General features: G+C 47.6%; 2 protein-coding genes across 2 annotated transcripts; both read left to right on the plus strand.

Moving 5' to 3' along the window:
• The first annotated feature begins 23 nt into the window (after positions 1-23).
• Positions 24-20,883, plus strand: LOC111077285. The gene is given in 11 exon segments (XM_041592156.1): positions 24-711; positions 10,333-10,838; positions 10,914-11,252; positions 11,323-11,454; positions 11,536-11,729; positions 11,807-12,069; positions 12,200-12,592; positions 13,348-13,803; positions 15,404-16,818; positions 16,820-17,727; positions 20,429-20,883. Coding segments are annotated over 10 exon segments (4,890 nt in total). The 5' UTR covers positions 24-711; positions 10,333-10,406; the 3' UTR covers positions 20,787-20,883.
• Positions 20,807-22,514, plus strand: LOC121403902. The gene is made up of 2 exons (XM_041592133.1): positions 20,807-21,517; positions 22,488-22,514. Exons 1-2 carry the CDS (start codon positions 20,807-20,809, stop codon positions 22,512-22,514), a joined length of 738 nt encoding a protein of 245 aa, XP_041448067.1.
• The last annotated feature ends 361 nt before the right edge of the window (positions 22,515-22,875 follow it).

The raw sequence follows: 22,875 nt of genomic DNA on the forward strand, positions 1-22,875 counted from the left end.
AAGTATTTTTTTGCATTTTGGAATCTGTTCACACTAATAATTACTTTATTTTTGCATCACGAAAGAATTTTGCGAAAACTAAAAAAAACCGTACTAAAAGAGTCAAGTGAAGACATTCGGATATTGTTTTAAACGTAAACTTGTTCTCGCAGTGCTGCTGCACACAATTGCCATTAAAAGTGTGCCTCAAAACAGTGTTTTATGCGTGCAACGAGAGGAGACGCTTCTGATAAGCAGCCATCTTCGTCTTCTTATAAGAATGCCTGCCACACACGGCTAGAAAACGGTTTGCTTACATTATAAAATGCCAAAACAGCGTAAAAACTAAAGCTAACGATATTGATACCGCTGTCGCATCAACACCGCCCCCTCGCCTAGGCAGTGCCACCTACAACTGCAAAATCCACACATACAGACATGTGCAGCGCGCAGCTAATCTATTGTAAATAAACTGCGTCCACACGCGACTATCGTGAACGGGACACATACTCTCGGTCACGTACGCCGCCGCCGCCAAGTGTTCTGTTCCGTTCCTCCTGCCTGCTGCTTCCTCGTACCCACACAGTGTGCGGGTGTGCGGCTGTTCTACCTGGAATAAAGTTTGCCATAAATCAGCGGAGAATCAGCCCAAAGCATGTGAAAATGATTCTATAAAGAGGAGCAGAGTGCAACACATCCTCAGCATCATCAACATCAGAGGAAAAGTAAGGGGTAAGTCTTGCAAAGAGAACGAACATCTATTGGTGGGTTCCAGTGGGGGTATTCCAATTACGATTTTCTGTGGCCAGAGCATAGTGCAGAATCGATTTTTCAATTTTAAAATGGCTCATTCGCTGCTCTTTCATTTCTCTCTCCCCATTCCTCTCTCTCTATGTGTTTTGTGTGGTTCGGGCCCACTCATTGCATTACTCGCCCTTTTAGGCCTCTAATTAATTGCATTAACTTTGGTAGAAGCTTTCAGCGCAGGGGATTAGAATGTGGGGATGGGTTTAGCAAGCGAATATCTTGATTTAAAAGTGACTTTGAAAAGTTCTTACCATGAAAAACGTATAAAAGGGAACGTTGGGAACTATGTTCCTGTTTCTTCCTATAATTATATTCCCCTGTATGAGTATTGGTTGCTCTATATGGCAACGTTATTTGATCGTCAAAGAGCTGTTGTACCCATGAGAAAACTGCGGCTTGCGCCCCTACCCAGTTGTGCCTCTCCCACTCCCACAAATGCCCGATATGCCTCGGTAATGACTTCTTTTATCCAAACAAAGACACAACAAATGTTTGAGGAGGACGAAATAAAGGCAGAACCCCAGACAGGATAACGAAATCAACTCTTTCGGGGCACAAACAACTGACCTGCGACAAAGGCAAGGTAAAGGCAAGCAGCGCCGTCAAGAGAAACATCTGCCGCAGTGTCTGAACGTCGGAGACAGCAGCGTCTGAATATTACCTGCCCCTTGAACGATGTGTGGAAGGATGGAAGGATTCAAAGTTCAATGTACGCCTGCGCAAATACAGTTCACAATGGGTACGGCACAATGCAGCTGCCCGAAGGAGGAAGACAGACAGAGAGATTGCCAGGGAAGTTGTGATTTTTTGTCAGCACTCGCACTCTATTCCCGCACACATCCTTCTCTTCTTGACGGTGGTAACCAGAAGCCCGAGGCGGAAATCTCAAAATGTTGTTACAGTTATTGTTCCGCCTTCCGTCTGAAACTTTTATGTAATCTCTCGCGATCCTTTTTGGGAATGGGATCGGCATCGGGATCGGGTGTAGACTCCTGTCCTGTCCTGTGCGTGTAATACCGGTTTCTGTACCTCCGACACAAGTTGTTCAGAATGCAATTTGAAACTTTACCCTCTTTTGGGGTCTGCTGAGCCATGGATTGGGGGGCCAACTGTCGTCCCCTCTTCCTGTCCTCACACTTGTGCATGTCCTATCCCTATCCCACGGGCCTACGGGTTCTGGTATTGGGTTACAGCTGTGAGAGAATATGTGTTTGGAAAGCTGTTCCTTCGACGACGACTGAGTTGAAGTTTTTTATGCTGGTTTCTTTTTTGGAGGCAAAGCAACGAAGAAGCGAAAGGCAGGCAGCGTTTGGATCATGCAGATGATGCTGGAGCAGCTGCCATTAGGGCCTGCATCTTGTCATCGTTGTGGGTCCAATAAAACTCTCGGAATCCTAACCATTCTCCCACACACACACACATAGAGGAGAGCGACAGCGACCGAACCGCAGACAATCAATCGAATTGGGTGCCACATTCGAAGGCAGATGCCAGCTCTAGTGGCCATCTATGTGGCACATGCCACAGGCTGGCACCTACAATGAAAATGAAAAGACTCACGTTGAGACAGACCAGGCAGACCAGGCCACGGTTTGGACAGATGTTGCAGCCGGAGCCCGACCGCCGATACGAAGTAATCAATGCAACAGCAGGCAGGCGGCCGGGCAGACCGAGCCTCATGTGATCCCTTCTGTCTCGACCCAGCCTTGTGCTCTGGTGCCCCGGTCCTTTCATTCCACTCAATGTGCAACGGCCGGCTGCAACTCGAAGTTAGACATCGCTGCACATACATTTTCAAATTTTTAGTGCATTTACAGCCAACATCTGTCGTTGCAGTTCTCCTTGTCGTCGCTATGCGTCCTGGACAGCTGCTCGCTCAGTCACTCGTTTGTTCCCTCAGCGCCTGGGGTCTGGGTCTGACTGCCTGACTGCCCGTTCGTATAAGTACTGTGCGTGCAGGTGTGTGGCACTGGTATTTTTGGGGCATGCCACACTCCACTCCTTCCGGACTCTGCCGAGCCTACACACTCGACGACGCACTCGACGATTGGGGGATGGCTGGCCAAAAGTCAGCTGTTTTTGCGCAATGTTTATAAACAAAAAGCGTGTGCCAGAGTAACCCTTAGACATGTCTGGGCATATATTTTTGGAATCACCACCGACACTCTGGCAGAGACATGGCCAGAGCCAGAGCCAGAGGCAGAGCCAAGGCCGGAGCAACCACCGACCTACATATTGGCGCACTGGCACTCTGGGCCACATGGCGCACGGGGTGGTTCCGCTCACACGCAGAGCTCTGGTTATGTTCTGTTCTGTTCTGTGGCCTTCTGTAGGTGCAAGGACGTTGGGAAAACCCCCCCAAAAGAAAAAGTAAACAAATGGAAAGCAACCCCAGACCAGTCGTCTGTCTCTGGCACCGACCGCATCCGCTCTCCTGGTCTCCGGTCATGTGCTTCAACCCACCACCTTACTGATGGTTCTGGTGGCGTGTGCCTATGCCTGTGCCTGTGCCGGCATGTCATCCATCCACACAACGTCTTCGTCAATTTTAGGGGTTTTCCCAAAAAAATACGCAACTAAAAACCAAAACAGAGCAGGGATTCATTCGGTGGTAGTTAGTGCATGGAGCGAAAGGAGCGCAAGGAGCGTCCGTGCGCTCCCATTCATAAAACATAAACATACCCCCGTGGAAGCGGCGCTTATGAGCACCGCACCGCACTCGCATTGTTTGCCCACACCGACCACGGTGACGATTACGATTGCGATTACGACCTGGACTAGGACTACGACTACGACCACGACCATTGTAGGTGGTGTTTTCGTCGCAGATCCCGTCCGGCCACTCGGGGGGAGTCCCGTGCAAGAGTCAGGTGCACGGACAACCCTCGACGGCGGAGTGGTAACAAGTTGGTAGCTCAACAGGTCCCGCCCGCCCGGGTGGTTGAGGATTCTCTTGGGTGGGTGGCTGTTTGGGCCGATTGTGGATTGAGGGTATGTAATTAATACAAGTGTGGGGTTACGTTATGGCATTGACCCAATCAGATATCCTCGAATACGGAATGGAATGCCTTCACTTGTAGTATTTTGAAGGGTTGAAGGTCATGTCCTTACCTATCCTTCACCTACGAATCCTGATGTTGTGCAGGGTTGGGCTCAAATTGGAGCATTCCTGGCACAGATTTTTAAAGCTAGTTTTCCCCCAAAAGATGGGAAAGAATTGTGGAGCTTTGCTGCTAATCGCTGCCTACTTTCGTGGGTTCCAGATATCGATGACAGATTTCTTTTGAAAGGAGAATTAGTATTGAGTCCTTCTCTAGAAATGGGATTTATCTTGTCAATAAATGAACTATAATTCAATCCAAGCATTTAAATCCATGGCCATGAAGAAACTCTAAGCAAATCTGAACTCAACTCTTATCCAGCGAAAATATTCTGGCCTTCTGGTTCTGGTTCCATTTTAATCAGAGTTTGGCCTTCTTTAAGACGTCGCTCAGTTTGAATAAGTGGCAGACAGGCTGGCAGGCAGGCCATGGCCTGGCCTCGTTCTACATTGCAGCATCAGCAACAGATCTGAATCTGGAGCATTATGTTTGGAGGATACCAGAGCCGGAGAGCTCTGGCTCCTCTTTCTGCTGATTCTTTTACTTTCATCCTGCGGGATGTCCAAGTGCACGCCTCTTGAGCACGCGCCTCCTGAAAATATGACAAGTTTACCGTTTTTCCATTTACTTTGATATAATTTTACCGTTTTGCTTTGCGCTTTTCAAAATGGCGACAATGGCTGACCAATAAACCAGAAAAGGGTCCGGGGGGACGGACGCTGAGATGCGAAAAACGTTGAAATCCAACCGAACAATGGCGACGAGGCGGACGTCGTAAAAGAGAATTAATTAGATTGCGGCGGCAGCTGCTGGGCGTACGTACGGCTGCTGAGCGAGAGAGATAGAGAGCCGAAACAACGACAAACACTGAGGAGAGAATTTAAGCCAGAGAGCAATAGAGAAAGAGAGAGAGAGAGAGAGAGCGCAGCGAGTCTGGTGCGCTGAAAGCCTGCAACTGTAAAGTTGTCATGCGCTTTGACTGCCATTCTCTGTCGTCGGTTTATTCCGTCATTCCTTTTCCTCTATTTAATACACAACAATAACAAAAAATAATGGTCGCCAGGAGTATGAGGATACACACACACACACACAGACGCATAGAGTGAACATGAAATGTAACGAACGCAAAAGCAAAAACAAAACAACGGCAAGCGGCACAGGAACCATCGCAAAGAGGGGGCAGGGGAGACAGAGACACAAAGAGAGGCACAGGACACAGCACAGCTCGGCAGCACAGGCAGAAACGAGGCAAAGGCAAAGCCAAACAGTTGTGCAATTGAGATAAAGGACAACAAAAGGGAAACTTGAAAAAGGGGACGCGTGCTTTGCTTTTTGGTTGGGTCGATGTCGATGTCGACGCCGATGCACAGTGGTTGCCGATCTATCGAAAATGGTAAAGTGGGTTGTGGTTAACAAAAATCTGGTATATTGTGAATGAGATTACAATAAACATTTAAGAATGCCTTCTGTTTCATTTATGAAAAGTATAAAAAGTAAGAAGGATCTGCGAAAATAGAAGAGCAACTGTCTCAGAAGTATAAAAATTGTATACAAAAATGTATGAAAAGTTCACATTTCTTTGACGATGGATGAACTCTTCATTAAAATATTCCTTGGCCTTCAAGTTAACTTTTTTGCCCCACTGTTCCTCACTTCCGATGTGAACGCGCGTGCTAGTCGTCACAAAAGGATATAAAACAACAACTGCAAAGCAGAGGTAGCGGCAGCGGCAGCGACAGCGTCAGCGCCAGTTCTGGAGGAGGAGGAGAAGGAGCAGCAGCAGGACAACAAGAAAAAAAGCATAAATAATCTTGTAGTTGTTGTCGCAGCTGAGGAGCCAGGCTCGAATTGAAATTTTATGAGAAATTGTATTAGAGAAATGCTTTGTTAAATCACACGAGACACGGACGGACACGCTCGCACACACACACATGCAAGGAGCAGAGGCATACGTGCGTGTGTGTTCGTGTGGTAGATGCACAAATGGGAAATGGGGAATGTGGAAAAAGGGGACGCGCATTATGGCAGTCTCTACGTGTGTTCTTTCGACGACGTCATCGCTTCTGCTGCTGCTCTGCTACTACCGCAGTTGTTGTTGGTTCCTGTTTTCGCTTTTTACCGTTCAGTCAATGACCACATTGTGTACACAAATGCAGCTCTCTCTCTGTGTAGTATGTGTGTGTGTGTGTGTATGTCCTGCCGGAAGTTGAAGCCGCCGTCTGGTCATTCTCGCCGCTTTCGTGCAAGCTCTCGCTTCCATAAGCTCTCTCCCTGTCTCTCTCACTCTCTCTATCTCGGTTTGTTCCGCTTGAGCTACTTTTGAAAAACAAGTATTTTCAGTCTCGCAGGATCTGTGTGGCTCCCCTTACTTACTCTCACTCTCTCATTCCCACTCACACTCCCATACAAAAGTGCTACGTTTCCGATTCGCTTTTTCTTGCTGTTTTGTTGTAGTCCTGCAGCGCAGCGCAGTGTGGCCCATTCCTTTTATTCTGCGCACACGGGTCTCTCTTCTGGTCACGCTTTGATCCTGCCGTTCGCCCGCTCCCCACGCTCGTGCTCCTACTCCTCTTCCTCGCTTCTCCCACTCCCCTGCATAGGCGTTGCCCAGCTAATGACATGTTGTAAATTATATTTCTCCTCAGCATTTCGTACGCCGTTTCATGCTGCAATAATTACACTCGGTTCGGTTTCCTTCCCATTCGCTTGTTTCGTTTTATAATGTTCTGTATGGCTCGTCGGTTGGTTCTTTTTGTATGGGTTTCCTCTCCTCAGAAGGGGGCCAAACTCTGACGTAATTACTGCAGTTTTAGTTATCCCTTCCAATCGCAGATGTGCCAATTTCCATGCTAAATACTTGGACTTGGTAGAGTCTAAAGTCTAAAGTTTGATCTGGTCGTATGATAATAGAACTTATTTCTTGATTATAATTCTTATCTAATGCAATTCCAGGCATTTGATCTGATGATGATAACTGATCTTGCTTATGGGTCGACTATTTCTTATCTAATCATTTACCAGATTACAAAGATAGACCCATCCACTGAGAAAAAAAAACACACACACAAAAATATTCATTTCTTTACATCTAATTGCCAGATTTATCTCTCAATTCTGGCACAATTCTTAAACAGAGATGTTCAACTGGGCTTTCCGATTGCTGTTCTTTCAGTGTCTACTGTTGGATGTGTTCCGAAAATATACAACAATATTCATGACATATGAGACCTTCTCAAGTGTTTGACATGGTCCACATCTCAAGTGGGACTCCTGCCGTTAGGAGGGCTACCATACCTCTACCTGCCTCTGATTTCTGATCCCCGAGCTGTAAGTCCGAGATTATGCAGATCTTTGCCAAATCGAAATCTCTGGAAAACGATGCCCAGACACTGCATAATGAGGACTAAGCCCTTTGCGATTTCTCTGCCGGCTTAGTCAGAGAGGCAGGCTGAAACTAGAGATAGAGAGAGAGAGAGAGAGAACGAAACCGAGGGCCAGACCTAATGGGGAGCACAAATGCGAGGCAAGAGCGTTTCCAATGGCGAATGCATTTTCCATTCGGCACGTCTCGTTTTTGCAACAAACAGAAAAGCAGTTTGCCAAATGGTAAAAGGAAAAGGGAAAATGCATTGTTTGACAGATGGATGGATGGATGTGGATGGAGGGACGAGCGAGGCCTCAGGGGACGGAGAGGAAAACAACTGCCAACTGCCGCTTTTCCACATTTTCCCTATTCCATCATTATCCTGCCAAACTTGTTTGCTCTCGCTCTATCGCTGGCTCCGTCTCTCCCATCTCTGTCTCTTGCGCTATACCAATTTTCATTTCAAATTATGCTTTGACCAAAGCATTCGCATTAAAAGGACAACGCTCTCCAGCTCCTGTATCCTGTATTTGTGTGTGTCTGGCTGCGTGAGCGAGTATCTGTGTGTGTGTGTGGTGCGAATGCGAGCGACCGAGCGAGTGAGTTCCATCGACGGCTGCGTCGCCATCGTCCTGGCATCAGGCTGTAGTTCAGTTTTCTCTCGTAGCTCGAACAGCTCAGACATGTCGCTGGTCCGCGCTCGCCGTGTGTGTTTATAGTTCGCATATAAGAGCCAGATAGCTATATATACATACAAGCCATACATATATATATTGATACTCTCGTGAGCCACCGCCCCCCGTCCCGCAAAACATACAACACACAAAAAAAAAAAAAAACGAGCAACTAAAGAAAGAAAACCAAAGTCAAAGACTGTGGAAAACGCAAGACAAACGACAAACGACGCCATTTGATAGCCAAATGTTGCAGGGCAACATTTTCCAAAAGTTTAAAACCAAAAAAAATCGAATCACACACTACCAAAGTAAAATCAATCCAATTTGTTTAAACAAAAACTAAATAGAAATTGTGCAACCAAAGTTCTGTGAAAGAAGTAAAAAAAAAAACCAAGAGAATATAGAGATATATTTGATATGCAAATGCAGATAAAATAATGTGCAATAAACTACGAATCTTTATGGAGCAGTGAACCACTGCCTGCCTCTATAGACCACCTATCAGATACTTGAATACCATTTTGCCATTTTGTTGGGATTTACACAGCGAGCGAAACGAAACGAAACGGAGAAACTGAATAATAAACCATAAATAAAAAAGAGAACGAAACGAAACGAACAAAAACCCATCGAAGCACATCACAAGTGAGTTCTAAATTTCATCTTTCCATACAAACACACTCACACACACACAGATACTCCTGTAAACACACACACATATATCCCACTCATCGCTCGCCCCCTTTACTCGTTGCTTTGTTCACTCGCCCATTATGTTGTGTTGCCCTCGCCCTCTGTATATCCTGCGTTGGTCCTCTCTCTTTCCTACTCTGTGTCTACTCTGTTTCGCTCACTCAAATATGGAAACACGAACCCAACCAGCAAATAGTTTTGCGCACTCGTCATTATCCTTCGTCATTGTTCCCCCGCCCCTCACCGTTCCCCTACCTATCGTTGCTGCTCCGCTCTCTTCTCTATCTCTGTCTCTCTTTCTCTGTCCCTCTCGCACACATCGAATCCCTCATCGGGTGGTGGTACAGTTTTCTGCGTGGCCCAAAATTGCGTAAATTTTCATCTAGTTCGCGCTAGGATGTCTCGCACAGCGTTGGTTGTCCTCGCTCCTTTCCTTCCGGCTTCTGCTGCTCCTGCAGAGCTTTCAATCTGTTTAGGCTGACAGTAAAATCGAAACACGGAAAGCAAATAACAAAAAACAGAAAACAAGCGGAAACCGGAAAAGTTTTTAATACAAATCCAAATACAGATGTGAGATTATTGCTTATTGGGCGTTTTCTATTTAGGAAGGATGCAGCAGAGTGCTGGGCATTAATTGATTCCCCCCTCTGTGGCATGATTTATTGCGGCATCCTCTTGGCATTTCATGTATACAGGAATACATTGCGAAAAATTGCGAAATCACAAAATGGGAAATGGTAGAAAAGTATACCTGAAATAAAAAAACCTTTTCGTGTGACATTTTATACGGGAATCGGTTCGCCAGTGTTTTCCTGCAGTGTATTGATAACGAATTTATTATATACGGACTTTTATTTTAAATGGTATTTCAGCTTTGATTTAACATCTAAATTTAATGGTGAAATTATGCCCGATGGGCTGTAAGCTTGGGATTTTCGATCTCCAATAATTGTGTACAATTTACATAGATTTCTTATGGAACAACATAAAATTATTATTGCATAAGGAAACATATTTTTTTTGAATATTCGCAATGGTACTTTAAAATTTGCAGCTACTTTCAAAATTTCAGCTAGTCTAAGGATAAATGATATGTGATATATGATACGAACCCATTCTACGTACTACTAACGATACAATATCTAATCCATAAGATCAATGCACTTTCGTTTTATGGGTTTTATCCAGAAACAAAGAGATGGGCAAGTTGAAAAGGGGAATGGGGAATGCCTGCTGCTGTCTGTTGTCTAGCATTTGAGGAGAGTGGAGAATCGAACGATCCGCTCCTCAAACAGCAGCAGAGGCACACAACCAACTGCATATCCTGCCAGCCTCTATCCACACGGCCCGAATGCCTGCTGTTGCCCCTGCCCCGGTCGCTGCTGCCGCTGCCTCGCCCATTCAGAAAAAAAGGCGCACGAAAAGTTGCAGCTGTTCTCTTTCTGTTTGCTTTTGTGGCAGGCAGAACGATCCGCACCGTACCGCACCGCACCGCACCGCACCGATCCGATGAAATCGTTCAGCGACGGGGCAAGCAGGCAGGCACTGAGACTAAGACTGTGGCAGGGGTAAAGGCGGTAGGCAGGAGGCATCTGCTTCGGATTAATGGGCTCTCCGAATGCATTGAGCCAGAGCCATGGCCAGAGCCTTGAGATAGAGTGCTATATCTGATGAATGCGGGAGTTTTAATGCCTCTCTGCTTTTATCACAGTTCCAGGATCGAAGCAGAAATTATAAGAAAGAAGAGAATAACAGACAAAGGGAGAGAGCGAGCGATTCGCTCAAATGAAAATGTCCGAAATACCGCGCATCATGGTCTTCCGACCCACCTGGGAGGAGTTCAAAGACTTTCCCAAATACGTAGCCTACATGGAGTCACAGGGCGCCCACAAGGCCGGGCTGGCCAAGGTGGTGCCGCCATCCGAGTGGATACCACGGCGCAGCGGCTATGCCGATCTGGATGCCCTGAACGTGACAATTCCCGCGCCCATCTGCCAGGTGGTGACGGGCAAACAGGGCTACTACCAACAGATCAACATACAGAAGAAGCCGCTGACGGTGAAGCAGTTCAGCGACCTCGCCAGCACCGAGCGCTATGCCACGCCCAAGCACTTTGACTACGAGGATCTCGAGCGCAAATACTGGAAGAATATCACATATGTGGCGCCCATTTATGGGGCCGATGTCAGCGGCAGCATCACAGATCCCGACCAGGATGTAAGTGTTTCATTGGAGGTTTCATTGGGGACTTTGTGACCGATCTGTTGTCCCCCTTGGGCTGTTGTGTTGCAGAGTTGGAACATCAACAGACTGGGCACGATACTGGACTACGTGAACAAGGACTACAACATCCAGATAGACGGAGTGAACACCGCCTACCTCTACTTTGGCATGTGGAAGACAACTTTCGCGTGGCACACCGAGGACATGGACCTCTACTCGATCAACTATCTGCACTTTGGGGCGCCCAAGACGTGGTATGTGGTGCCGCCGGAGCATGGCCGAAGGCTGGAGAAGGTGGCCAATCAGTATTTCCCGGCCAGCTACAAGAACTGCAATGCGTATCTGCGCCATAAGATGACGCTCATATCGCCGCAGATCCTCAAGCAGCACAATGTGCCCGTTAGCAAGGTTAGCCATTCAAATAGAGAGTGTCCTTAAGATAAGCCATCCTCCATCCTCCATCCTTCACATACTGCAGATCACCCAGGAGTCGGGCGAGATCATGATCACCTTCCCGTTTGGCTACCATGCGGGCTTCAATCACGGCTTCAACTGCGCCGAGTCCACAAACTTTGCCATGGAGCGCTGGATCGAGTACGGCAAGCGAGCGGTAAACATAGACCCTACCACCCTCCCCACCCCCTCCCCTGGGACAGCGTCCACTCATGCGGGTGTCGTCCTTCTATTGCAGGTCCAGTGCACGTGCAGCAACGACATGGTCAAGATATCCATGGACACGTTCGTGAAGCGCTTCCAAAGCGACCGCTACGACATGTGGATGGAGGGCCGAGATGTGGGCCGGCATCCGGAGGATCACGCCGGCGGTACAACGGTCACAGCTGCACCCCTGCCACCCCACCTCGATGTCCTGCTGTGTGATAAGAAGTAGGTTTCCCATCTGCAGGATGCGTGACTCGCCCTTGACTCTTCTCCCTTCTCCCTCTCCCTTTTCGTCAATGCAGAATGAAGAAGCAATGCAATCCCACCATAGCGAAGAGCTTTAAGGAGCGCAATCCCGACCTGGATCTCGACGAGATCCAACAGAACCCGAATGTGCCCGACGACGTCAAGGCCATGCTGAAGGAGAGCGTGCTCACCCTGGACACGGCCGACCTGGGCATCGAGGGTGAGGGCGATTATCCGAACGAGGATGCCGTGAGTCTGCAGAGTCCTGCGGACTTTAAGACCAAGCAGGAGCTGCTCGAGTACATGGATGATGGGACAGGTGTGTAGGCCCGCTGTAGAGTCCCGAGATCTGACCTAAAATTCTCGTTTTTTTGTTCTCTTCGCCTTCTCCCTCTCCCTCTTCGTCTCTTGGTCCCAATCTATCTCTGTCTCTCTTTTGATCTTTGCAGAAGACGATGACGAGGAGGAGGAGTTTAAGCGTCGCAAGGCGAAGCGGCGGTACGATGCGGACTACGATGACGATTGGCTAGCCTCCCACCATCGCCGCACCAACTCGCGGAACAGCAGCCGCGGCCGCAGTCCGCGCACCAAGGACGAGCGCTCCATATCGCCGGCCTCCTCCACATCCTCGACATCGCGCGGTGGGCGACGTGGCAAGGGCAACTCCACGACCCGCAAAACGCCATCAAAGCGAAAAAAGGATGGCGCCTCTGCAGTGTCTCCGGCTGCAGCAGCCTCAACACTTGCCACAGTGGCAGCATCCACAACTGCAACACCAAATACAACAGCGACAGCAGCGACGGCAGCGGCGGCGGCGGCGGCGGCGGTTAGCAGCGATGGAGGTGAGAGCAGCAGCTTCATAAGCCACTGCACCACTGCCACATCCATATAACCACCGCAATCCCATCATCAATCATCAACCGTGATCCTATCATCATCCAGATCCAGATCCAGATCATGTCAACCATATCCCTCCCAGACTGTCCAGCCTACAGCACTCTCCCACCCACCACCACCACTCCCCCGTGGATGGGTCGAGGGCCACTCTTCCGTGGCCTCGACAGTCCCCGACAAATGTAAATAAACTTTAGCCGCATCTGCAGCTGCCATTTTCATCTGCAGCGTGTCCCCCCCCATTTGTATCCTGTATCTTGTATCTGTTGCTTGTGTTTTAACCTACCTACGATATACATACCACATACCATAAGGTCTCTAGCTCTGTTCTATTCTGTTCTGTTCTAAATCTAGTTGTAAGTGCTCCCAACAACAAATATACGATCACGCTTTTAAAACTATGCTAAAAACTAACCAAAAACCAAAACTGTTTTACTAAAACCTCCATCTGTCTCTCTGTCTCTGGGCCGCCATCTTCAGTGTTTGTTCTGCTTTCGATTTCGATTTCGATCCTGCTGCTGCTTTTGCTTAAGCCCAACCGCCACCATTCCACTCCCACTGCCCCCTACGCCATGCTCCTTGATCCATGTCCTTTCATATCTGTGTGTGTGTGTGTTTACAACAAATATTAACCACTCAAAAACAACATCTATGATACTGTAGTCAAAGCAGATATTAAAATATGCCGATTGCCATTTTCCAGATGCCAAAAAGGAGCAGCAATCGCTGGCATTCATGCAACAGCCTCGCAAGTTCGAGGGCAAAATACCAAAACTAAGTCAGCCAGCATCAGCAGCAGCAGCACCAGCAACTGCTCCAGCAGTCGGAGCATCCACATCCACATCTAGTCAGGATCAGCATCAGCAGCAGCAACAGCGAATATTCTACATCAATATGTTGCCGTCAGCCAACACTCTCAATGGCATTCCACAGCAGCAGCCGCAACAGCAGCAGCAGCAACAGCAACAACAGCAGCAGTATGGCAGCACCGATGGTAACGTCTATCAGCTGCAAAATGAAATACTCTGTGATGCAAATGGACAGGCGGTAACGGCTGCCACAGCCACATATCAGACGACAGTACCCAGCAGTCCCCAACAGCAGCAGCAACAGCAACAGCAAAATGTTGCTGTTAGTGTGGCCAACAACAACGCTGCCGGTAAGTGTCTTTTCTGTTATTCTGTTGTGTTGATTCCTTAACTTAAATGTTCCTTTGTTTGTTTGTTGGTTGTAGTCTTTGTGTTTGGTTTAACTTTAACCCACTTTGTGTACTCGTAATTGGTGTCATGTCGAAGCTCTCAGAACTAACCGATCCGCATTTATAAACCACACATAATGTATATATCCAGTATTCGTATCTGTTTTATTTGTTTAACATTCAACAAATTGGCCAAAATTCAAATTCAAATTAACTCGATTTTATTTCGTAAGTGTCCGCATTTCATTCCATCTCATGCCACATCCATTCATCCATCCAGAATATCGGAGATCTGTTCAATTTTCAACTATTATTTTAAAATGTTTCTTGTGCCCAAAATTCATTCGCACCCTTCAAAATAAAAACAAACAAACCAGAGATAAAAGAAAAGAAAAAGATTATCAATGATTATTTCTTCCATTTGCGGTGCTCAAAAATAAAACATATTCAGATTGATTCAGATTCATCAAACCCAAATGAAATCCACACCTGATTAACAAGAACAAATGCTTTTCCAACTAAATAGTCGTGTTTATTTTCCAACACGATAATCCTCCACCTCCATTGGTCTGTATCTCTGCCTCTACTCTCAAACGTCAAATTTCCATCAAATTGTACATCAAATCTATATAAATAAATGCACAAACATTTCCCCAGAGGGAACTCCGTGCTGTGCGCGTTGAAAAAGGCTCAAAAATTATGCAATTATTATTTGTATTATTATTTTAGTTTAGTTTAAGAGTTATTTCACACAGTTCAAACGTGGCGCGCGCTCAAGTGATGGCCAGCCAGTGTGACCAGCTGCTCAGCCGAAACAGTGCTGCCCATCCATGCGCACGCATATGGCAATTTGGTCTTTGAACTGAACTGTTTTATTTTTGTTATTATTTCTTAGATTTGCGTTTATTATTTAAGTTAATTTTAGTAAAGTTATTTAATTTTTTTCTATAATTTGTATATCTCTGTTTTTTGGTTCTTTTTTTTGTTTTATTTTGTATCTGTGAACCAAAGACACTATCCGTTGGCAGTACTATCCCCCCATCCCTCCATATAGAGGGGTGCGCCAACGTTTGGCCAATTCACAAATATACTTTCTCTGTCCTCTGTTGTACACTCAGTTATTGGAGTATTTTAACTATGTATTTTATTTGTTTCCTTAGTCCGTATTGAGTTATTGCGTTGCGAGTACTGTACAAGAGTTACGATTACGATTGCTACTTATAAACTAGATCTAAGTACTACAAAAACACAAAAATTCTACCGACAAACAAAAACCAATCTCTCACTCTCTCTATATATACCTATATTTTTGATATATCTAAAGAAAGTCGTGCACTGTATATAGGTGGCATACGATCCACCTATATGCGGCGGACCAGTACGAGTAGTTATCATTTTGCACTACATTAGTTTTTGATTTCGATTGATTGATTTCGATTTAAATTCCAATTTCGATTACGATTACGATTGATTTATTGATTTATGCAAATATTACATTCAAACACATCTTTTATGAACCAAACCGAATATGTATTTTCCAAAAAAAATATATAAACAAAAGACAATGTGGTCACAACTATTAGTTCGTCCTCCATCCTGCACACGAACGGCACCGCCCACACGAACGGAGGAGTGGACCCCAACACCACCCACGAACATCAGCAGCAGCAACAACAGCAGCAGCAGCATCACCATCAGCAGCAGCAGCAGCTGCCACAGTACCACTACATCACCACCGCTGGGGAAGATGGACAGACCCCCACAACCATAGTGTTCGAGAACTATAATGGCGGCATGCCCGCATCCGTCAACTCTGCCACACCGACGCCCGTGTCGGTGGCTGCCTCGCCGGCGCCCACATCGACCACCACCACTGCCCTGGTCAACACGGACGGGACGATCATCGAGTTTGACGGCAACACCTACGAGGAGTACCATGTGCTAAAGAGCGAGCCGGGGAGCAGCGACTGCCTGAGCAATGGGAGCAGTGCCGTGGCGGCGGACATCATCAAGTACGAGCCGCAGCACGTGGAGGAGGATGACGAGGAGAGCGGCCTGCAGGTAAAGTACGAGGACGAGGGCCTGCAGGTGAAGTACGAGGAGCAGGAGCAGGACCTCGACCAGGGGCAGGACTACGAGGAATACCAGGTGATCAAGGCCGAGGTGGAAGCGGAGGCGGCGGAGCAGGCGGCCGGCGCGGTCAGCTACACAATCACCAGCCTGCCAGACGATCCCAGCCAGCCGCAGCAGGCCAACTCTGGCGAGCCCAACGCCAACAATGTTCCCAAATCGGGATCGGCGGCGGCCGCCAAGCAGAAGCGCAAGCGGAAGACGCGCGTCATTGCCGAGGACGAGCAGGGCGAGTACCTGGAGAAGATGAGTGTGCGGGGCCTGGACATTGCCCGCTACGAGCACATCATCGACGGTGTGGCCTACTGCCTGGTGTGCGCCAAGAACGACATCTTTAAGACGTTCAAGAACAAGTACAGCTTCCAGCGGCACGCCTACCTCTTCCACGAGGGCCAGAACCGCAAGATCTTCGCCTGCCCCATTTGCAACAAGGAGTTCTCGCGCCCCGACAAGATGAAGATGCACAAGAAGGACAAGCACGGCGACGTCCCCATGCCGCCATCGGCCACCACCACGCCCCTCAAGGCGGACGGCGCTCCGGCCGCCAAGCGACCGCGAACCTCCCGCACACCACGTGTCCGCAAGTCCAAGGCCAGCGATGCCGGCGGCACACCCACCGGCACGCCCGCCAAGAAGCGCCTGGCGCAGATCGACAGCGTGCTGGACGATGTCCAAAACTCGGAGAGCCTCAACGTGCCGCAATCGCAGCACCAGCAGCAGCAGCAGCAGCAGCAACAACAACCCATGCAACACACACTCACGACGACGCTGGCACCCACAACGACGCAGCAGCAGCCGCAGCAGCTGCAAACGCTGCCATCGCTGGACTTCAGCGGAATGATACTGCCCGGGAGGCGCTCAGCTGGCCCTGGCCAATCCGGGGGCCAGCAGCTCGATGACCCTGCAGCGTGGTGCGACCACGCCGAATGGCGGACAGGCGGGGACGGCGCCCACAACGACGCTCATCTACTCGAACCAGTTGGAGCTGCAGCAGGCGCTGCTCCAGCAGCAGCTGCACGGCCAGAGCATCATGATCCAGGACCAGGCGGGCAACCTGGTGCCCCTACAACTGGATGGAAGCCAAACGATATACACGACGGCGCCGGCACCGCAGCAGCGGGCGCAGGCAACGACGGCCACGTACCAGACGACTCAGCCGCAGCAGCAGCAATTGGTGCAACATCAGCAGCAGCAGCAGACGGTGGTGAAGGTGGAGGGGCAGTCGCAGCCCCACTACGAGATGGAGAACGTGACCTACCTGAGCTCCACGGCGGCGGCCACGCCGGCAACGGCCGACCAGCAGCAGCAGCACCAACAGCAACACCAGCAGCAACAACACGTGATTGGAACCGTGCAGAGCTACCAGATTCTGACACCCGATGGCCTGCAGAGCTTCCAGCCAAAGCTGGAGCCGGGGGAACTGGGCGACCTTTGTCCCTACTCGCAGTACACATTCCAGCCCACTCTCAACGCCAACGCCCTGGATGCGCACACCCAGCAGCAGCACCACCACAACCAGCAGCACCATCACCACCAGCAGCAGCAGCAGACGCATCTGCTGCAGCAGCAGCAGTTCGCGACCCACAATCCGCACCAGCAGTTCATGGAGCTGAAGAACGAGCTGCTGATCAAGGGCAGCGACGCGTACGCCCTGGACACCGGCTCCATGTACCACCTGCCCTTCTCGCCCACCTCGATGATCAATGCGGTGAACGATGTGAACACATCGTCCCTGCTGGAGACCAAAGAAATTAGGTAAACACTTCCGCTAATCCCTCTCCCTAATCTACTCTCTACTCTATTCCCCACTTTTAGATCTATCTCTTCTCTCTCTTTCTCTGTACATTTTCCCTAGTGTAACTCGCTCGTCTAGTATCTATATCTCTCTCTCTCTCTCTCTCTCTTATTGCTCTCTTAAATGCTCCTTAAATCTGTCTCTTTCCGCTGAATCTGTTGAGTAGTCGGCGGCGATGCTGCAAGTCGCTTGTGTACCGTACCGTTGTGTTTCCTATATTTCCACGTATTTAGTGTTGATCAACGCCGTTGTACCATATGCTACTAAACACATTTTGCAACACTACTGCAATAAGAACAACGACCGCATAAGAACAATGAAAGCAAAAGCCAAGTGCAACGCATATGAAACCACCGAAAACGTACATTAAGCATTAACCAGTTTAGTTTTTAACTTAGTCCTATGCATATTTTACTTTATTTAGTATTATTCTTTTGTACGTCTTGGAGTAATTTAAGACTTACGCGTAACATACATAATTATTTAGTAGCACTTTTTTTTTAATATTTTTTATTGTACGATACCCACGATATTTGCCAACATTTTTGTGCATTTATTTATTGTTTCACCCCCACTCTACGCTTTACATAGACTGTGCGTTGTCTCTGGCTTTTTATTGCTTCCTCCCCAACTCCCCCTCCTTCTCATCCTGCAAGCATCTGCTTATGCTACCTAATATCCCCGCCTAATACCCCCGCCTAACTCCTAATTCCTTATGTGATATAATCATCTTGTTGCCCTGGTTTTGTTCAGAGAAATAAGTTTTGTTCAAATACGTTTTATACCTCAATGCAATTTTGTTCTTTTTCTTTCTTTTCTCTTGTTTTATTTTATGTACACACAACCAACCCACCAACCAACCAATCAATCAATCAATCAATCAAACAAATCAATATGAAACCCAATAATATAACACTCGCGTATGATTAATATCGAAAACGAAAACAGCTACGATATATCAGAGGCGGTGCTATTAGCCCTCTGAGCAATCTGAAACGCCATCGAAAGCTGCAGCCAAAGTACCAAAAAATCTAATTTAATCAAATGAAAACTAAAACTATAAACTCACTCGCTGAAACAAGAGAAAACCAGAAACCAGACACCAAGAGTGAATAGCAAAATGCCTCCTCGAGAGCAAAAGCAACGCAAATGGAAGCCAGTTTCAATGTTTGCTGAGCGCGGGGCAACCATCAAAATACTTCTACATATATAAAGTATAAATCCCATAATACTCACTGTCTCGGCTCATTGATATATTCATTCAATCAATCAATCAAGCTGTCAATCAATCATTCCTCCATCATCACTTGTTGTGCCTGTTCCCTCTCTCTCTCTCTCTCTCTCTCTGTGTGTGTGTGTTTTATGTGTAACATCAGAAAAAAAATCCGATCATCATGAAATAAATATAATAATACTATATGTATAAACGATCCACACAAATAAACTTAACCAATACACATAACAAACTAATACATAAACAATTGAAATTGGACATTTAGTGCAAGGTATGTGTACTTTTATTTATTCGCTTTTCGTTTTTTCGTTTCGTTTCGTTTTGTATTTTTTTTTTGCCTAACCGTCTCCCTCGTTTTGTTACTAACCGAATGTCTCATTACCAATTGGCTCTTTGACCTACTCTTAACGTTATAATAAGTCCTCCTGCATTCATACATGCATGTGCCAGTGTTGGACAATATCCACATGAAAAGCCAGAGTTGCATTTGCAACATGCATGTGTGAGCGGGCTATATTAAAAACGGGGGAATCAAGCGCAGGCATCCACCACACAATCCCACATACATTCGATCATCACAAAGCTATCAGTCATACATATAAGTAATAAATTATAATTTACTAACCCAGATTAACTCTGATTTAAGCCTACCTAAATTACCCAAAACGAAACCACATAAGAAAAATTAAGCAAAATTGCTAATGAAAATATTTTATTTTATTTTTTCTTTTTTCATCCAACAAAAACAAAAAAAAAAAAAAAAAAAAAAAAATATGGAAAATAATTTTTTGTTCGTCCGTTGTTTGTGTTATTTCTTATGATTTGCACACAAAAAATTCATCAACATGCGACATGAATCACAAAAAAAAAAAACAACAACAACAACCCGAACGAACAACAACAGGTTCTTCTAAACACCACAACAACCACAACCACATCTCCAAGAACAACAACCAGAAGGCAATGTTCAAGCGGCCATACACACCAAGCATTCACAGACCCACCACCACCACCACCACCATCAAAAACAACAAGAACAACAACAAAAACACCACCACCAACACGAATCACCAAAACCACCGTCCCCAAAACACTGAAGACTTGCAGCGTCGCCAAGCGGAAGCGAATCGCATTTACTATGAAGAAATCGTCCTAAAGCAGGCACAATCCCGTGCCCGCTGCCTCGTCGGTAGCGGCAGCACGGCCAGTCGCAGTGGCAGCTGCACCCTCAACGGCAGTGGCAGTGGCAGTCGCAGTCGCAGTCGCGGCAGCTTCGTCGATAAGTTTGCCGACTTTGTTACACACAACACGAGAATGCCCATGTCCATGCCCGTCCCCAACCACAGCCACCAGTCCCATGCCGTGCCGAATCCCAGAACTAATGCAAACGCTGTCTCATCTCTCATTCCTCCCCTCAACGCGAACAGTGGAAGCAACGCCAACCTCAGCTCTGGAGCTGCTAGCAACTGTGTCTCTGTGGTGAGCAGCAGCGGAATCAATGGCTTCAAGGCCGGAGCCAAAAAGACGCCGGTCATTCTGCTAGCCGCCCGTGGCCCCGGAAAGCATGCGCCCATCAGCCTCATCAACGGCACTGCCAAGGCCGGAGCGGGCGGTGTCACGTTGCTGCGCGTCAATTCACAGCCCAATCGCAACCAGCGACAGGTCATCGTCGCCCCAGAGCAGGTTCAACAGCAGCAGAACAGCAACAGCAACAACAACAGCAGCAGCACCAACAGCAGCAGCAGCACCAACAACAGCAGCAGCAACAACAACAGCAGGAACTGACTGAGGAAGAGGCGGAACAAATGGAGCTGGCGGAGGATGAGGAGCTCGACGAAGAACTAGAGGACGACGATGATCTCTCCTCTTCCACCGCTCAAATCCTGCGCAAATTCCGCATTCCCAAGGGCACGGCCCTGACTGCCAAATCTGGGGACAACTATCTGGCCATGCCCACGCCCACACCGTCACCCCCTGGGGGCGTCAATGCGGGTGGCTCCGCCGCTGATGTTGGCAACTACATTGAGAACGAAGATGACATAATCGAGGAGCTGCACGAGGATGATCTGGTCGAGGAGATAATCGACGAAGAGCAGTGCGAGGAGCAGCCCGAACTGGAGGAGGAGGAGGATGCGACGACGGCCGACAACGATGGCCTCGACCTGAGCAGCCCAAGCCATGCAGCCCCACAGCCGGTGGCGACGGCTGCTCCAACGACTCAGCAGTTGCTGCTCACCTCGGCCCCACAGCCTCCGCCGCTGCAGCTGCAAACTGTGAGCTCCAACGGTACGGTGACGTACCTAAATCTGCCACCCAACACGATTTTGCTGCAGTCGGCCGACGGCAGCATCATAGCAGCCACCCAGGTGCCGCATCCGAATAAGGCGGGACAGCATCAGCTCATCGCTCTGCCGGGCAACGTGGCGATGGCAGAGCCGGCGCCCCAGGCCACAGCGGCGCCCACGCAGACACTGCTCCTGACGGCCGATGGCACGGCCATTCCTATAATGGCGAATGTCGCGCCCCAGCAACAGCACCACCAGCAGCAGCAGCAACAACAGCAACAACAGCAACAGGCGGCTGCTGCTGCTGCTGCCCAGCTGTTTGCCGCGTAGGGGCTAATGGGTGGCCAAATGGGTCGATTTCTGAACAGTGCCACCATAATGCCGACCACTTATTTTTTTTAAAAATCGCCAGTTTATCCAGTCATAGATCATTGGTGATAGATGGTGTTGCTCATGCGGCAAAGCTTCGTACGGATCGTAAGCCTTGCCCCGTCAGCAACATTTTATTGGGAATTGCCAGAGCCCGATTGAAATCGTCGCACTTGGCCACCCATGTAGGGGGGTGTGAGGGGAAGAGCAATTGGGGAAACGGGCAATAGAATCAGTATAAGAAACAAACTCACAAAAAGCCAAGCTAAAAAACTTCTTGATATTACTACAACGTTGGATGTGCATAGAAAATTTATTTTTATACATATAATCGAAAATGGGGAAAATCAAATGTTGTTCAACACACCCACAAAAAAGCCCACATAGACACACACAAACAAAAATAACAGACACAGTGTTGTAAAGGAATCAAATATGTACATTTCAAGGCAAACTTAAGAGGATCTTTACATATAAATAAATTATTTATACAACTAAGCTAGCATTAAACATTAAGTGCAAAGACGAGACACACACCCAAACCAGTTGTAACTACTCGTATTACCATCGCTGCCCCAATGGAGCGGCGGAATATGTTTAGCCTAATTTACGATTAGCATTGTATCTCGTATTCATTTCTGACTATCTATGCATACATTACATATGTATGCAATGCTCTGAATGCATACTTATGAATATATTTTTGTTCCTTTTTACGTATCGAGAAATAGACAAGAACTATTTCATCTAGTATTTCGCCACTAAGTTCCACACAATCTATTTATTTATTCTTGTTAACCGATATCCCACCCCCCCGCGTGCATTCGTGCAGCCCGCTTCGCGTCGTCCCTTCTCCTAATGGTTTCTTTTAAAATGTTGCATATTATTTACGTGAAATATTATACATACATATATAGGTGTGTATGTTTTATCTGCAATCCTGTTATGCCATTCATTTAAGAGTAAGCGAATTCAAGCCTAGCACTGACCGAACCTACTTTTAAGTTGTGAAATCCCCCCGATCCTTCACCCATTCGATACTTAAGGCTAAAGTATTTTTCATATGATTACACACACCTACAATACAGCCCCTAGGTTACACACACCCCCGCCCACACACACACACACACACACACAAACACATTACATAACATAGCTAACATTAATGGAAGACAATGATTGAAAACGTATATAAATATTTTAGTCTAAGACCCACACAA

Source organism: Drosophila obscura, unplaced genomic scaffold (genome assembly GCF_018151105.1).
Source record: "Drosophila obscura isolate BZ-5 IFL unplaced genomic scaffold, ASM1815110v1 contig_17, whole genome shotgun sequence".
Taxonomy (NCBI): domain Eukaryota; kingdom Metazoa; phylum Arthropoda; class Insecta; order Diptera; family Drosophilidae; genus Drosophila; species Drosophila obscura.

What these genes read in the sequence shown, in the direction of transcription:
- LOC121403902 (XM_041592133.1), top strand. Translation starts at nt 20,807, where the DNA reads ATGGAGCTGGCGGAGGATGAGGAGCTCGACGAAGAACTAGAGGACGAC. An exon ending in CCATTCCTATAATGGCGAAT is followed by an intron (nt 21,518 to 22,487) that starts GTCGCGCCCCAG and finishes GCATTCGTGCAG; the next exon opens with CCCGCTTCGCGTCGTCCCTT.